This window comes from Amblyomma maculatum, unplaced genomic scaffold (genome assembly GCF_055883805.1).
Source record: "Amblyomma maculatum isolate TAMU_Amacu unplaced genomic scaffold, ASM5588380v1 scaffold_13, whole genome shotgun sequence".
NCBI classification, from domain to species: domain Eukaryota; kingdom Metazoa; phylum Arthropoda; class Arachnida; order Ixodida; family Ixodidae; genus Amblyomma; species Amblyomma maculatum.
In genome coordinates, this window is record NW_028146738.1 from 30,088,299 (window position 1) to 30,106,193 (window position 17,895).

General features: G+C 45.3%; 1 protein-coding gene across 2 annotated transcripts in view; it reads left to right on the plus strand.

Annotated features, from left to right (window-relative positions):
- Window positions 1-17,895, plus strand: part of LOC146172489 (uncharacterized) — a 57,292-nt gene that overhangs the window by 16,712 nt on the left and 22,685 nt on the right. For both annotated transcript variants that reach the window (XM_084585899.1, XM_084585900.1), the window contains one exon: window positions 10,843-11,034. In XM_084585899.1, the coding sequence (XP_084442025.1) occupies window positions 10,843-11,034 (192 nt within the window). The remainder of the gene's footprint in view (window positions 1-10,842; window positions 11,035-17,895) is intronic.

Below are 17,895 nucleotides of genomic sequence, written 5' to 3' on the forward strand. Positions count from 1 at the left end.
ACTGTTTTCCGGCATCTCGATCGCAAGGAAAAACTGCACAAAACGTTGCATTGAGGAACACAAGTACGAACGGAGACGCGCATGAAGCAGCGGCCACGGCGGCGAACACAAAACAGAAAAAAAAAATGACGCGCCGATCACGCGAGCCAATGGGAGACGCGGAACGGCGCGCGCAGCCAGTCTGCTTGAGCGAAGCCATTTTTAGACAGCTTTAGGTAGCGTACAAAGAAAGCACCTCTAAACCAAGCCTAAGGTGGTGACGATCACCGGCTGCAACGCCCCTGTGCGCGTGGAAATTTTGAACATGATTCCTCTTTTCGAGAGGCATTTCGTGGCTACAGTGACGTTTTGAAAGCCGATTTTATCGCATTTCCTGATCGAGTTCAGCGTTAATAATTTGAGTGCAGGTGCTAGAAAAGATAAACATTCCGAAAATGAGTTTTGTTCAAAATCAATTTTGGACCATTTTCGACCGTGCTAAGACACCCATCTCCCTTTAATTAACTCTACGGCTGTTATCTTTAAGAATCTTCGCTAAGAGCGCGAAGCACGCTCTCCCTCGCGACCAGCCGTGACCTAGGGTGCCTCGCATTGAGGCACCCTATATACACCTGAATTTTGACTAATCAAAACCTCAGTTTTTTTATACATATGGGGCCTATACGAAATTTTGCAACTGGTAGTATCAAAGAGCTCTGCTGAGGCTGGCATCAGTGCGCTTTTAATTTTCAGTAAACAGCCTTTCACTATTATAAACTGCAGAATACGATTACTAAACAGCTTTTTGTTGGGAATTATTTGTCTATGGTCATTATAATCGGCAGCTACATTTTTGAGCCTCTTCACTCGTCGGGGAATTTGACCTGAAATAATCGGAATATCTGGAAAAGTAAGGGATTTTGAAAATAGTGGTTTGCTAGACATAGACTTGGGCCGGGCCCAGGCCAGAGTGCAGTCAAACCCAGAACAATCTATCGGATATAACAATGAATAACCGCGGTACCATCAGCCTTATTATATTTTCTATGGTAAAATAAATTGCATATAGCAATGCTCTCGTGGTACATTATCTATTGTAGCACTCAGGGCTGGTGCTCAGAAGAAAGGACTCACAAATACAGTAAAACCACGATAATTCGAACTGTCTAAGATCGAAATCTCAGATAATTCAAAGAATTTCTGTGGTCCTGTAATTTTTTATGTAAACTTAGCCACAGTTATGCCGCTGAAAACTTAGGGGGGAAAAATCGTTGGTGCGGCTCATTTCTCCGTTTCGCATCGCCACGGTTCACAGTGCATTTCTTTGCAGGGTGCCAAGACGCTGTTCAGCAATGACATCTTTTGGGGTTTTCCCCGGCAGTGGGCACATGAATGGGGGAAGGCATACTTGGCTGAGTGCCTGACATGGGGCCCAGCAGTGCCTTGCTCTGCTCATCCGGTTTCGCAAGCCTGTTGGTTTTTAGTATGTTTGCTTTATCATGTCACGACTGGAGCGGGTGCATTCATTGCCACAAAATCATTGGAACGCATGGTTGGGCATGGGCAGGACATGTAGTACGAAGAGAGGATAACCGATGGTCGCTTAGGATAACAAACTGGATTCCAAGGGAAAGAAAGCAGGTGGGCGGATGAGGTTAAGAAGTTCGCAGGGGTCAAGTTGATGCAGCTAGCACAGAACCGGGTTAATTAAAGAAATGTGGGAAAGGCCTTAGCCCTGCAGTGGGTATAGTCAGGCTGATGATGATGATAATGATTGGAACGCTTGAAAGAAGCAAACACCTTCTTGAGCGAACAACACTAAAATGGCGGCGTCATGATTGTGGCTGACTACATGCTTGTGGATGGAAGGATGATGGAGTATGCCCAGCGTGTTCTTGCAGGAAAATTTTCTGCCTGGGCCAGGTTTTCTTTTTTTTTTTTTTCAGGTGTTCGGCTAATTTCAAAGCCCGGTTCAAATTCGAACATTTTTCTCAATTCCAATTTTACTGTACTGCGACCGTGCCGGCCAAACCAGATCACGGGTGGAAGTGCTGCTCCAAACTGCTTTTCCTGCTCCATTCTGCTCCAAAACTTCTCCAGACCAGCTGTCTCAGTGTTTTTTCATCAGATTTAGTGAAACATGGTTTTGCCGCTTGGTGGGTCATCAATGGTATTGCCTACGACAAATGCGATTTGATGAAATTTTATTGGACTATGAGAAGCACAGCATGGTGATGGTATGTTGTGAGTTGTGCGTACATGGTATTGGGCGCTAGGGCATACTGTAGCGCCACCACTTGGCAGCACCACGTGACGCAGTAAGTGAGATAATGTGTGTTGAATCAATGCAATCGATGCACGAAAAAGCAAATCGGCTGATGTGATGCTTTCTCAGGCACTTTAGTTGGGCATTAATCCTGTCACTGTCACGAACGTACCGGTACATTTTCGCTGACACTGAAGCAGTATTCACACGGGGGAGCCTTTCAGGGAGGGGGTGTGGGGGCAACGCCGGCTGGCGGAACCCCCTCCCTTGCTCCCGCGTTCACACGGGCGACGAAGTACGAGAGAGGTGTCACTGTTGCCAGACGACAGAGGCTCGGCGCGCGCCATAGAGAGCGGTCTCTGCGCTGCCTGCCTCGCTCCTCGCCGCAGCCGGGTTCAATGTGCATTGTTTAAATTTTGAGCTCTGGTAGTGTGGATGGGGCGGAGAAAGCACAAGGAAGCCGGAGACAGGTTTACGATCAAGTAGCGACAATATTTTATATGAAATATCACATCAGTGCAATGTCAAAATAAGAGCATAGAGACAAGGTAGTGACATAGAGCCATGACAGACAGACTAGAATGCATACCCTCACTCTCATTTCCATTAATACTAGGTCACTAGATGAAAAGTTGAGTTATTTCAGAAATGAAATGAAATCAAAGTATTTTATTTACTTTGCTCAATACTAAAACGCACGACAAAGATTAAAAGGCTGCCAGCCGCAGCTTTAGAAACCCCCTGTACCTATTCTTCACACGGCGACCGGGCTTGAGAATTCGCGGAGGTAGTATCAGATTTCTAGTTTGTACACAGAAAGCAACATATTAGAACAAAATAATTACATACCGCATATGTGAGTAGCATTTTACGAATCATAGGCACTGAACTTGGCAGGAAAAAAGTTACATGAAGCTTACAGCAAAAAAAAAAAAAAAAAAAAAAGTTGAGTGCGAAACAAAAGATCCGAAAACGTCAAGAAAAACGTTACATTGAAAGATGAGGCATTACAGATAATTATTTGTTTTCTGTGGTCATGCCTTGTTTTGCAAAAATGTTCAGTTGCTTCGGAAAGTTGCAGCATAATGATTGCGTACATATAATTAGTGGTGCGGCAAAGCGGCAATACCAAAAGTTGTGGTCTTGCCCTGGATAAGCATGCGTGTACCAAATTAAATGGAGCATTTTAAGTGTACAGTCAGTGTTACCAAAAGAGCAGTTTTATATATGCATAAAAGTATCAGTGTATAAAGTCGCTGACCTGACTATGATAAGTAGTGAAGTATGCATCAGTGTGGACATGCGACGTCATGTTAGCAATAATTTGAGTTATGAGTTCTTGTGCAACAGATATTCTGATTATAATGTTTGGTTATCGCATTGCAGACGCAAAGGCTGTACGTGATATATGGTTGAAGGAAAATACTCTAGATTAGAATTTTTATTACGACATTGGATGCCAGCCTTTTCATTTTAATTTACTACGAACACTCTACACTAATTATTCATCCCACAAACTAAGTGGGTGATGTACGACCGTTGACTTCACTATGATCTTCCAAACAAACATACTCGAGATTGCTTTATTGCACTCCGCATCACTACCGACATACCGACTGACATAGTGGGGGATACTCTCAGCCAGTGAAAACGGAAAAGAATGTTTCTTTGTATGTCATAATCAGCTCTGTCACAGCAAAGGAGCGCTCCACCACACCACAACCTGCTACAACAACGCGCTTCCCGCAGAGCACAACCCACGAAGTTGGCAGGAGAGCGAAGAAAAGGCCGCGGACACCCCTCCTCCCGGTGGAGGAGCAGACAAAAAGCCCCCCACCCCCAAGGGGCCCTGGGAAACCGGTTCAGGTGCCCAAAGGCGGCTCGTTTTCACAACATTGCGGTCCAGAGAGGTGGGTTTCTCCCTCGTGTGAATACTGCTTGAGGGTGTGTCACGGCCAGAAACACCCGACAGCGAAAGGGTTAATGCTGAATTATTTTTTTTTCTTTCACATACACTTTGGTCTAGGCCTGTTGAAGACGATTTGAGGTATTAGGCCAACTTTATTTGCCAAGAAGGCATTTCACAGATTTTGTAAGCTGTTGAAAGGTAGTCCGGCGAGTTTGAACTACTGCTAAGGCGCTGCACGCCTGCAGCGTTGTCGCTCTTGTTAAGGAAAGTGAACATGTGACAGATCTATTCAGAAATAAGCAGTCATAAATCACGTAATCATTTTGATAAAATTGCGTGCTGCACCACTACATCACTTGCTCGGTAATCATATTTCTCTGGTAGAAAAGCAGAGGTCTCAGTTGGTAACAGATGCGGGGTGCATTGCACAGTGCCGGCAGAAGCGGTGCTATTCAGCTGATCCTTGAATAGCCAAGTTTTGCAGCGGGGATGGCGCGAAGAAATCTTTTAAAGCAGATGTGCAGAGATGTGTTCTGTCTTGCGCACTGACAATGATCATTGCCACTTGAGCTTTGGGTAGGTTTGGTTTTTCGCGTAGTTTTGTTACGTGAGGAGATCATGGTATGCATGGTTGTTTTCTCGGTCATTTGAAATTACTGGTGAAGCTGCCTAAGGCGAGTCACAACGCTTACTGCTGCGTGTGGCAGCAGAAACTTTGGTTTCGGGCATCAATGCCTTCATCGAGAAGAAATATGACAGCTCCCCACTTTCGGGCAAACATTACTTGCTCCGGGTAGGTACTGCTCTCAGAAGAAGCCAGTATATTTTCTATCCTGTCAGATATCAGTCTTCATTAGCTTCACAAGTGTTAAGCGCAAGAACATAAACTTCAATTAGTGCCAGTCCTTTGGCCGCAACTCGCGGAACTCTTCAACTCCATATAGATGAAATCTTTCTCAATGAAACGCATTTTACACACACTAGAATTACCTCTCACTTTACACGTTTAACCAAGCTTTCTTGAGCTAATTTTTCGGGTAGAAATGGAAGTGTGCGCTGGGTTCAGTCTCATATACAGAGCAGCAACATACCACGTCAACAGCTTAATAAACTAAAGCAACAACAGCGATGACGCAAGATGAAAGTATGTGATGCTGGCACATGCAAAAAAGCAAACCTGCACAGAAAACGGCAACTTTTAGCTTGCAAAATGCATAAATTCAATCCAGCGCCTGCTTCAGCAGCAGTAAGCAGAGTCACGTGATCCCGCTTGCTCCCCTAGGTCGACACTAGCACTGCTCGCTCCACTGGTGAAGCTTGCGTCCAATAAGGGCCGCCCTAGTAAAATGGTGGCAGTAGTATCTCTTGCTGAGCCTAGTACATTTTTCATAAACTAGAAGAGTATGGAGCCTAATAAATGGTTGTTCACGAGTAAATTACAAATGAAGTGATTGGCGGGAATTGTTTGCCAAAGAAATGCTCTGTGCATTTGACATAGCACTTTCTCTCAGCTACCACGAGTCGTTAGGAAACTTGTATGGCTGCAGAGTACTACACGAGTTGTTCTAATGGTTCTGCTGTGAAAGGAACCTCATCATTGAGGCTGTCATGCCTATGATAGGCAAAAACATACTTGAACTGCTGTGGGAGTGATGCCACTAAAGTACCAATCACTAAAAGTGTTGTCAGGAATGTTGCCAGCCAGCATGTTGAAATTAACCCAGCGTCGCTCATGCCACTGCCAGAAGGCCGTCTAATAAGGAATCTGAAGGGGGAAGAGGCTATTCTTGCATGCCGACTATCCTCCCTGGAGGTACTACTGACCAGTTCCCAGAAATTTATCAGTACAGGCATAGGATCAAAAAGCACACGCATGAGGCAGCCAGTGGAAATGTGCTGCTCATCGATGTGAACTCCAAACTAGTGGTGGTGCTTGAGCACATCAAAGTGTGTTCCTTCTCTGAATCTATCCAGTCAAAATAGTGGAAAGATTTAGTTAAACTTGATGAAGTAACAAGGTTGACAACTGGGCGAGTTGGTAATCGTGCCAGTCTCGTCTTGTTTGCTTCTCTCTTGTGAAGCTTGCATCCAATAGGGGTCGCCCTAGTAAAATGGGGGCAACACGCTGGTGGCAGTAGCATCTCTTTCTGAACCTAGTACATTTTTCATGAACTAGAAGAGCATGGAGCCTAATAAATGTTGTTCACATGTAAATTTCAAATGAAGTGATTGGCGGGAACTGATTGCCAAAGTAGTGATTGCCAAAATGCTCTGTGCATTTGACAGCACTTTCTCTCGGCTACCACGAGCCGTTAGAAAACTTGTCTGGCAGCAAAGTACTACACAAGTTGTTTTAATGGTTCTGTTTTGAAAGCAAGTAGGTACTTCATTTGTTTTGTCTCTGTTTTGTCTATTTTGGCTGGTTTAAAATTAAACTTGATGTTCAGTTATGAAGTGTAAAAGCAAGCATTCCATTTGTTGCTGGTCTGTTCCAAAGTTTTACTCAGGTTGCGCTATTTTAAGGATCGGTGCAAGTTTTGGCTGTTTCTCTTTCTTGTCAGAAATAAGCACTAAGAATGATCAAGTCCGTACTGGGAGTTCATTCGTGCTAGTCTTTCACTCAGATATTTGGAAAGTTGGACGCCTTGCATAGAGATGTCAACATGATTGCCATGAGGCAGTTAAAGCTCAGTGATTACTAGTTCCTGCCTGGCAATAAGTAAAAAGTGTGAGCCACTTTTTTCTCATTAAACTCTCCCAAGTTTGTGATGTTTTCTTTATATTTTTTTGGCTTAAGCTGATTATTACAATGATATTTTCGTGGCACTTTAATATTGTTAAAAGTGGGTTTGACTGTTTGCCTCGGGCAGGCCGGGCACTAGAGCACTGCACGGACTCGGGCTTGAAGATGCGTGCCTGGATGGGGCCCGGACTTGGAAGTGGCTGGCCCAGGTCGGCCTGGCGGTAGCTTTTACGGCTTCTTTCAGAAATTAAGGAATCACGGTGCTAAAATCATTTCAGTGATTTACGCCGAGTGAGCGAGAGCTTATCTTTAGACTGAGTTTAATCAGCACCATTCAGTTGTTTGTACAAGTAACTCTGGATGCGCACGCCTGGCGCAGCGTTCAAAGACACGAGCAAAGAAGTTGAAAACAAAAAGCACCAAACCCAACAGCGAGCTCTACTACAATGCGATTTATATGGAGCACTGCAACGTATGACACACATCTCGTTTTGCGAGCACTCAGGTGCTCAACACCGCTAGCTGATGGTTTTACACCTACTATCAGTGAGCACACTCTGTCAGACTTAGCAGAAGGGGCTCTGTACCATTTTGTTTTTTTTTTACCGGTAACGACTTGGCATTTGAAGCCTCATAAGAGTTCCAAGCAGTCGATTGAAGGTCCTTCTTCAAAAGGACCTTCAATCGACTGCTTGGCGCTCAGCTGTGTGTTCAAAGATTGTCTTTGTCTGCCTTTGCCTTGCCTCCCTCCATCATATAAAAAGTCCGATAAACGCCATTGGATAATAGCGGACTGCTTTTGGAATCTTCAGGTATTCAGACATATACAATAAAGATGCGTTTCGCTGTTCATCTCTGTAGATATGCCTTGAATTCTTCATAAGAATATCTAGATTTTGCTTTTCCTGCCCTTGCTCACACAGGTGTTGGCGGCATAGTTGCCAGAGGCAGTCTCTTAAGGCCGGGATACATGGAGCGTTTTTACTGCATCAAGCCGGCGTTTTTCGCCCGACGGCATGCATTTGATGCCCGGCGTCAGGAAAAACAAGCGCCGCTGATAATAATAATAATAATTGGTTCACAGGAAGGGAAAGGTGCGGTATCTGTCACACTTGTTTCTGTGGACTTCTGGACCGTGCCGTAAGGAAAGGGAGGAAGGCAGGAGTGAAAATGGAAAGAGAGAAAGATGAGCCGTAGTGGATGGCTACGGAGTAATTTCGACCACCTGGGGATCTTTAACGTGCACTGACATCGCGCAGCACACAGATGCCTCTTCGTTTCGCCTCCATCGAAACGCAGCCGCGGTCGGAATCGAACCCGGGTACTCCAGCACAGTAGTTGGGCGTCGTATCACTGCACCACCGCGGCGGGGCCCGCCGCTGACCTGGCCATGCCTGATATTTGGCGCGTGAGCGGCGTGTCATTCTCTCGAACCAGAAGCTGCTGCAGACGCGAGCCAATAGGAGCGCAGAAAGCTGGCATTTCTGGTTTGAGCGGCCGTTGTCAACATGGCCACCATGGCCGACGAGTTATGTGGCAGTTTGGCCGCAGGAATGTGATTGTCGTAAAAATAAACGCTTTCATCAAGCACGGAATGTCACTTTTTTGTGAGTGTACGACCTACTCTCAGATCGTAATGCATTTGTTTTCTCCCTGAAGCAAAATTTCTAAGAAAAAAAATAATAATAATAAAGAACCGTGCCGTTGGTATCCGAGCGAGCATTCCGAGATATCTTCATTCGTTTGAACACGCCAAATCCTTGTGTGACCTATGTACGCTTGCTACATTTAACACAATAGCGTTGGAATAAGCCCTTTCATGATTTTAACACAAGGGACAGCGTCGTTTCTCCTATACCTCGCTCTGCAGTTATTTGCGCTTGCTGATGGATTTGCTTTCACATTGAGGGATCCGTGGTAGCGTTCGCACCACTTCGTCATTCCATGTATCTCGAGCTGGGCGTCACGTTGCCACAGCACGTTTTGGCTCGCGGAAATCGTGAAAAAAAAAAAATGCCGCATGTATCCTGGGCTTTAACATGTGATTAAGAAAAAAATTTACCCCAAAAGTCAATTGCTGATAAGAAGCCGTATTTGAAATGCATGTAATTCATAGCTCCTAACCATGCACTGATCACGACAGCTTTAAATAAAATGTCATGCCAAATATTTCTTGACTAAGCCCTCGCTTCTGCCTATGATTTAACAGTGCCCTTCTCTGCTGAGAAGAGTATTTCGTAAGAATTTTCTCATCTTGATTTGTTCTTATGTACCATATAAGCAGTATTATCTATAAATTTAAAATTACTATCATTCAGTACTAAGATAGGAGTGGGTTGGTTGCACCAAAAGTACACATCATAGTAGAGAACTAAAAAATACACATGAAATTCATTTATGACCAAAAGAAAAAGCTTTGTGAACAGAACACCTACAAGCGCTGATTTATCAATTCAGGTAACAGAGAGGAGAATTACTTGCGGCTATTTGCGCATACAATCGCATTGGTCAGTTGATTACAATCTCACACTGTTTCTATAAAGGTTTAATACTTCATGAAGTCTTTAGGAAACTTTTTTCTTCTACAGGCTTCTAATTCTTGTTGCGCATTTTTTGAGACGTGAACTTTTATATGCTGTTATTTGTCAATGAGGACTATGATGGAATAGAAAAGAGTTAAAGGTTTATTATTTTGCCTTAACTGTACATTTTAAGATGTCCGCGCAGGCTGACTTTGCCGGGCCCGAGGCGGGCCTAGTTGTGGAAGCGCGGGCCTGGTTCGGGCCTGCTTCATGTCAGCTTAGGCCCAGGCCAGGCCTGGGCTTGGAGCCATGGGCCCGAGCTGGACTCTGGCATCAAACAGTGGGCCCGGGCCAGAAAATTGGGCCCGTGCAGTGCTCTCCCGGACACCCTGACCCTGAGCTCATGCTACTAGTTTGAAAGCACGATTATAGTCATGGTGTGATAGGCTTTTAGAATGCACAGCATTATTCTGTGCTTTCCCCACTTGAAAGCTTCTAACATCACTGCTGTCATTGACCCACCTTTCCTCGACACCTTCTCGCCGTGAACAGATCTCTGCTAGCTGCTAATTAGCGAGACCGAGTAGAGGGGCCACCATTTCGAAATTAGCGCCACGCTGTCATCTCTCACGCGTCTGTTGTGGCTTGCTCCTGGCCTCGACATGGCCTCGGTTGGAGTGGGACATACTCAAGGCATCCGAGGTGCTTCAGTTTCCTCTTGTTTCTCGGCGCAGGCATTGCAGTGATGGCGCCTTGTCGGTGCCGTGAAAAACGCACATGAAAGTACTTGGCCATGGATTCTACCCCCTTTTTTTTTTTTTTTTAATTTCGAGTCAGAGCAATTTTGGACAAACAAAGCTACTTAGTCAAAACTTGCCTGCTTTTCTAAGAATGTGTTAGTCATTGCAACCACAAGTTAGAACACGAAAAGAAACTTAGCGCTGCCAGATTAATTATTCAGGAGGACCGCAAATGTCCCAAGCCTTTATCAATGCACAACTTGCTTTTGCAAAATACGTTAGAATGGTAATTCTTTGTATGTGCTGTGCCTCTATATATTCTACAGACCTTGTGACTTAAACGTGAACTTAACATTTCAGTATTAGATGCAGTCATCATCTTTAAATTTTTTATACCTGTATTGTCGCTTCAACTCCACAATTATAGCATGCTGGGCCGGGCCCGTGCCTTAAGTATGAGTGCAGGGCCGGGCTGGGCTTAAGTCCTCTCAGTGACGGACCAGGTTTGGGCTCAAAATTTCATCCCATGCACACATCAGTATCATAAAAGTTAGGTACTTAAAACATAACAGAGCATCTTACATTGTGTTTTGCGCATAATAGCTTATGTTCTACAGAAGTCCACGTAACTAGTCAGTGCCAGCCAACCTCACCTCTGTCATTAAATTTCTTCCTCTATGCAGGGAAAGTCTATGACATGGCTGCTCGACACTTGCAAGAAGTCTCGTCAATATGTGATGAACCTGGTGGTCAAAAAGAAGCGTCTGCAAAGCGACTCACATGACCTTGAAGGATTTGTGGTCACCGTCAAACGTCTTGTGGACCAGATTGCCACTGACCTCTCAAAGACCATCCCACGCACAGGACTAGAGAAGGTGTGTGTGGTTTAAGTTTGGGCTGATTTCAAAATATGCCTCGCGTATGCGCTAAACAAGGTTTACACAACTTACTTTTTGACGTAATTTCCCATTTTAATGGTGGTTTCATGCTAGCCTTTTGATATTCTTTATTACCTGCCTCTCTTGCAATGTCTTGTGCTGGTTTGTGGTATAGGCCTGATAAACCTCTTTCAAAGCTCGTGAAAATTAGGATTTTAGTGGCAGAGCTTGCCATCAAGAGCAGCTAATAAAATTGGCACGAATATTTGCAGATACCCTTGCTGCTTTTGGTAATTGCTACGGGAGCGAGAACTGTGTCAGTACACCTTTTCAGTAAGTGGTCGCCGGGCGCCGCCGTATTGCTCGCTGGACTGCATTTTGCGCTTGTCACTAGCACGGTAGAAACCGCAGCAGAACCGGTTTTTCTGCGCAAAATGCAGTCCAGCGAGTATAATCACGGTACCCAGGAACCACTTATTGAAAATGTGTATAGACCCACACCAATCTGTGGTGCTGCTGCTGCCAGGTTGGTTCGACTGGGGGTGAAAAGAAGGCACCCATAGGAATACATGGCACCAAAAGGTATCAAAGCTGATGTCTGATTTCACAATGCGCTGTCATCATTCGGTGCAGAGTAACTATGAACGTCATAGAGCACATCTTGAGGGAAAAAAAGACAACGTAGGGCGTACAGGTCGGGAGCACGGCCCATAGAAAAACATGCAAGCAAAAAACTTTCCAAAGCAATTTTCTGGTTTCGGAGAGCACCAATTAACACAAAGGGGATTAAACGTTAACGAATATCTCGAAGAAAACGTATGGCAAATTATGCTATGTCATTTTAAAGCCAATAATTGTGCATTATAAAAACCGACATGCTCGTGAAAAACTAGCTATCTGCTGGATGCTTCTCGCAGTAGCGACAACTCGTGTTGTCTGACGTGCTGCCGCAAGGCTACATTCCCTCTTGAATTATTGCTGCTCCAGTAATACAAACTTCTAAGCTGAAATCAGTCGTCCTCACACAGCACGATAAATGAAGCGTACGCAGCACCAGACGACCAAAATGCCCTGTCTGCTCACACAAGTCACATTCTCGCGCTTGAATAGAGCGTCGTCTGTGCCGCCATCTGTCACAGCTTACCGTTCTCTTTTCTTTCCTTTTCTGGTTGTGAGGTTTGTGAAGTGCTTTTTGAATCTAGTTTTCCCTAGGCTGCACACCTTGAATGACCGTTGTAGGTAGCAAATTCAGTGCATATGGCAGAATATCGGGCTAAAAGAAAAGCGAGATTTGGAGAAACACATGGCGGATAACGAGCCTGTTGACGGTGTGTTCGGCTTCACAACTCATATTCTTAGCGGTGTTTTCAAAATAGATTGCCTTCGAAATGAAGTAGCATAATTTTTATCACACATTATGTTCAAAACTCTCGCCAATATTTAACGACCGGCCACCTATCCTGGTGCTGTGTGAAACAAGAAAAATGTTGCGGTAAGTTGTGTTTACGCGTGTTTCAATGGATTGCCCCCTCAACTCGCACCCCTATGCGTTTCACGATGTTGTAAAGACACTTCGCCCTTGAAATGGCATTTCATACTTTCACAGTCTGTTCTAGGGCTTTCATGCTTGCTATTTACCAAAAACGACACAACTTTCGCTTGCATGTATTTCTATGGGCCTACTTTTCACCCCCAGTCTGCTGCAGTGTTGCGAGCAGCCCATTTGCAAACACGGTGTTGGTCTATGGGAAAATTTGGGATGTGAAACCGAACAAGATATTAAGAACTGAGTACGAATTGAATACTTTTTCAATGCTGCCACGTTAAATTACGGGTGAAATCTTCGCCTACACTGTAGCCTGAGAAAGCAATTTATTTTACAGGTGTGCAAATACAATACAGTCTAACCCGGTTATATCGAACCCGGATATATCGAATTTTGGGTATATCGAACATTTTGGGTATATCGAACTCACGGAATATCCCCTTGAAAATCCCATGTAAAAGTATAGGAGGCTGCGTCATATATCGAACTTAATTTCACCGGTCATTCGATATATCGAACTCCGCACCACGCACTGGAAAGTGTGCCTTCCCCAAAGACGATTGCATCACCCTTGGCCGTTTGCCGCGTGCCGTTTTCAAGCCACGTGCGGAAGGAATGAGAGGGGACAGTTCGGCGACGGCTGGTCTGGGCAGTGCCGCGCCCATTCCCCAAAGGCGCTCACATCTGCAGTTATCGTTTTCCGCGCGCTAACACATGATGTTTGCAAGGCATGTGCGTGGGTGTGCCCATCCTTTTGCCCAGCTATCTCTCGCTCTTTCAGCACGCGCTACGCATGCGCCAAGCCAGCTCAGCCCGTTTTCAGACAGGCGTCGACGCTTTCTCCAGCGTGTGTTGCGAACCCTCTGCGCGCGCGCGGCGGCTGAAGTGGACGTTAAAAAGCGGCAGCTCTCTCTTTGTTTGTTTGTTGTTGTTTTTCTTTTTTTGCGAGTCATCCTTTTTTATTGTTGTGCTGTTCAGACGTTAAGAAGCGGCAGGCTTTTTTTTTTTTTTTTTTTTTTGCGGGAGTCGTTTACCCTTGCATGTATGAATGAACGAAAGCACGCGGTCAGCTGCTGCGATCACGACGCCCGCCCGAAGCGCGGCGTGATTGATCGAACCAGGCTTGTGCGTGCAATCAAGCCATCACGGTCACTCTGCCAAGTTCGCTCCCCGCCACCGCAGGCGCTATCAAAAGATACACGCGGTGACGTTATCGCTGCGCAGCATCTTGGCACGCTGCCAAGAAATAAGCTGTGGATGAGACGACCGAAACGGAGTGACGCGCGCCATCGACATGCAACCGAAAACGCTCGCGATTGCGATTTCTGCCGCGGCAACACAGAAACCTAGTTTAGAGCTGCCGCGGTGGCTCGAGCAGCGAGAAACAGTTTGAAATTTTTCGCTCTGTTGCTGCCGCTCGTCGCTGAGATCGCTCAATCGCTTGCATGTGAGCGAGCTGGCCTTAACGCTTTTTTTTTTTTTTCTCAAATTCTCCGTGCAAAAGTGCAGGGTGGGTTCATTATGCGAGTGGGTTGCTTACGCGACAAATACGGTATCATCTTTTGGCATCGTAAGTGCCGTCACAAGCCGATTTTTGTATATCGAATTATCAATATATCGAACTATTTCGCGATCCCCTTCGAGTTCGATATATCCGGGTTCAACTGTATAATCTTCCTATAGTAAACTTGCTTGGACTAGCAAAAATCTCCTATATCGTTGTCTTTACTATACGAGTTCTTAGTGTTGGCGTGGCTCTGAATATGCTGTCCAGTAAGTAATTGGCTACTTTGCAAAATATTTCACCACATAATTTATGCTACCACATTTTCAGTGTCATTTACGTCTTGTGAAGGTACCCTGTTTCCCCAAATATGACGCAAGCTTGATTTCACATGAAAACCAAAGCTTTGCACGGACACAACGTCATCTTCCGTGGCCTTAATGTCATTTCGGAGGCAATCTTTAAAGGCACATTAGTATCGAGCACAGCGGACCTTATTTTGTATTTTATTTTTTTCTTCTCCTCACTGTCCTTCAACGTTCTCAGAGGCCTGTGCCGCCTTCATCACATTTGTAGCCATGGGACATTTTTACTTTTTGCCTATTGGCCGCGAGATCGACCTAGAGGTGGCGCCACTGTCGCTCCTATAGTGGGGATCGGCAGCCGACGGCGCTCGCAGAAACGCACGTGGCGTATGTCTGCTTCCGAGTTGACGGCGGGTTTGTTGGCAATGAAAACATGTCTTATGCAATGCATTAGCGATACACTGTTTAGAGTGTTCCAATATTGCAGAAAGCACAAAAAAATTTGTGGATTTCGCCAATGCAGCAAAAAAAAAAAAAAATAGATGAGCGGATTTTAAGAAAACAAGGCACGCAACCACCTGTCTTTTAGATTTACTGACATCGCTTTTGCACTCTTTTTGCGTTGTACGACGCTCACAGGCCTGATACTTGGGCCTGAACATGGCATATCTTATCGCCTTTTCAACAGCGTGCGCATCTTACACGGGTGAGACAGGCAAATTTAGTGTCAAGCCCACGGAGATCAAGGTTCTGACTTGCAGTACTTTAGATTGAATCGATGCAGCCTGGTTCATAATATCGTACTTGACTCGAGGATTAAGCAGGTGAAATGTAGCACTTGCAGCGTACTGCCCGGCGGGCTGCCATAGACTGAGTGCACATCAACTCTGGCTAGACAACCTGGCACAAGTATTCTCCAGAAATTAGATTACACGGACACTGTAAAGGAAACCTCGCCGCACAGGAAAGCTGACTGCTCACGTGTAGAGCGGTGAGTGGATTGAGTTTGCCGAGCTCACAACAAGGTGGAAGCTTCTTGCGGCAGATAATCTGGTTTTGTACTGTGAAATGACTCTAAATGATTTCCTGAGACTTGGGGAAGTATAAGGAATTTTTGATGTTTGTGATGTTTATAAATGGTAAATTAGTAGTATAATTATTTTTTTCTTCAATGACAAGGAATTTCACCATGTGACAGAACTTTTGCACACTTGACAAAATTTAGGACTATCAGTGACTAATTTTCAGTAATGTTAAGGGGGGAGGCTACCCTTGAACACCAACTTTTTTATTTCTTGAGGTATTTGAATGAAATTTTCAGGGTATGCTCATAGTACACACATTTGAAGAACTACCAAGTTTCATGGAGCTGGGCTCATCGGTTCTCAAGTTAGAGGAGTATATCAAAATAGTTTACATAGGTCCCTAGGGGCGGGCCTGGAGAATTTGCAAAATGTGCTAGCAGTCTGAAATTTGTTATGGTCATTCCTGGATAGTTTCCCCAGGGCAAGACAATTCCCTTTTTCCAAATTTCCTCTCTGAAAAATTTTAGTACAGCCCCAAATTTAGTGTTCAAATTTACACCTGACTTAACGATATTTTAATTGACTGCCCCTAATTACACATGAAATATTTTGAAAAAAACGAATTGTCTTGCCCTCAGAATTTTACTTGGGTATATAACAAAAAAAACCTCATGAAAATCCAATAAGCGGTTCTTGAGCTATGACTTTCCCTAGCAGCCACACCGTGCAAAAAATTGATTCTGAGAAAACGGCTGTCAAAGGTTGAGAGAACAATAACTTTTTTGTTTCTCAAGTTATCATAATGAAATTTTCAAGACAGGCTCATGACATTGACAAATGAAAAACCACCAAGTTTCATAGAATTGTGCACGCTAGTTCTCAAGTCACAGAAGCATATCAAACTGGTTCGAATAGGTCCTTTATATCAAGCCTGGAGAAATTGTGAAAGGCACTGGCATTGTGCAATTTGTCATGCTGATTCCTAGATAGGTTCCTCAGGGCAAGACAAAGCCCTTTTTCTAAATTTTCTTGCTGAAAAATAGCATAGAATTGGATTTTTTGTTATCAATTAGACCTATGTTGATTAACCAAATTAATTATGACAAATTCCAGACATAATATTTTGAACACATGGGCTTGTCTTGCCCTCAAAAATTTATTCAGGTACAGTCAAGCCCACTTATAACGGCCCCACTTAAGACGAACACTCGCAATTATCACGAACAAGTCCGGTGCGACCGTCAAAATATACATTAGGGCTATGACGCTCCGTCGATCTCGGCTACAGCGAACATCTGTGCGACTAGCCGATCGGCTACAGCGAACGCCTTGGTGCCGCAGACCACTTTCCACATGCTGAGATCCGTCGATCCTGTGCTCTGCAAGCCGCGACAATCGGCATTCCCGATTCCCCTGCGGCATTTCGCCCTAGCATGATGGGCGGCGCAGACGCAGCAAGCGGTTTCCCAGTTTATCTATCGCGGCATCTCGCCAGAGGAACGAGGAGCGGCCCAAACGTGACAAGCGACTTCCCGGGTTATCTTCCGTGGCATAAGCGCCGAAACGAAAAAAAAAAAAAAAAAAAAAAGAAAGCTAGCCAAGTCTGCACTGAATGCGTGTCGCACCTCGAGGCATCGTGAGCGACCACGCAACGTTTAACACGTTGCACGAAACCGTTCAGAGGGCACGACGAGAGATCATAAATCCGGCGATCGCAAAAATGGCGAAAGGCGAACAGAACGTATGAAGTATAGTGAACTAGAATACTTTCACTATAGTACGAAGTACAAAGACAGCCAACAACGACAGCAAGCAAAGAGCCGTAACAGACGACGCGGGGAGGCGGAGACCGACGCGTCAGCGGCCGCAGCAGCCAATAGTAGTCGCCCGATCCCCCGCGTTCTCGCGGAGCGCGCGCTTTGCCCAATCGCAGCCTTGAATTCGAGCGCGAGAAACTTGAAAGCCGCCACGGGGCTCTCAATCGATAGCAAGCCACGCCTAAAGCCCCTTGATACTTTGAAAGTTACGCCAACGATTGAAATTTGCCGCCGCCGCGCTGCCTCCTCGCCCCTTGCGCGCCCCTTCGCTGAAGGCCGGCTCTCCGCCCGATTTCCTGAGCGACGATTGGTCTCCCTGCCGTTGCCCTTGGAAACCAAAGCGCGTCCGGCGTTTTCCTTGTGTTTTCTTTTTCCTTCGCGCCATTTTTCTCCTAGTCTCGGCGAGCGAATATTGCGCGCTGTGCTTTTATTGCAGCGTGCAAGCTCTATGCCGTGCTGTTGCGCATACAACTGCAGCAAGCGGCCTGAAGATGGTTATGCGGTATTCATGATATCTCAAGGCAAGCGTGACGGCTTGCGCACGAGTCAATGGATTCACAAGATTAGTCGAAAGACGTTTATTCCTAGAAAGAACAGAGTTGTTTGCGACGTAAGGTGCCTTCCTCACTGCCCGTAATAACGCGTTACCTGACGCGTTTTT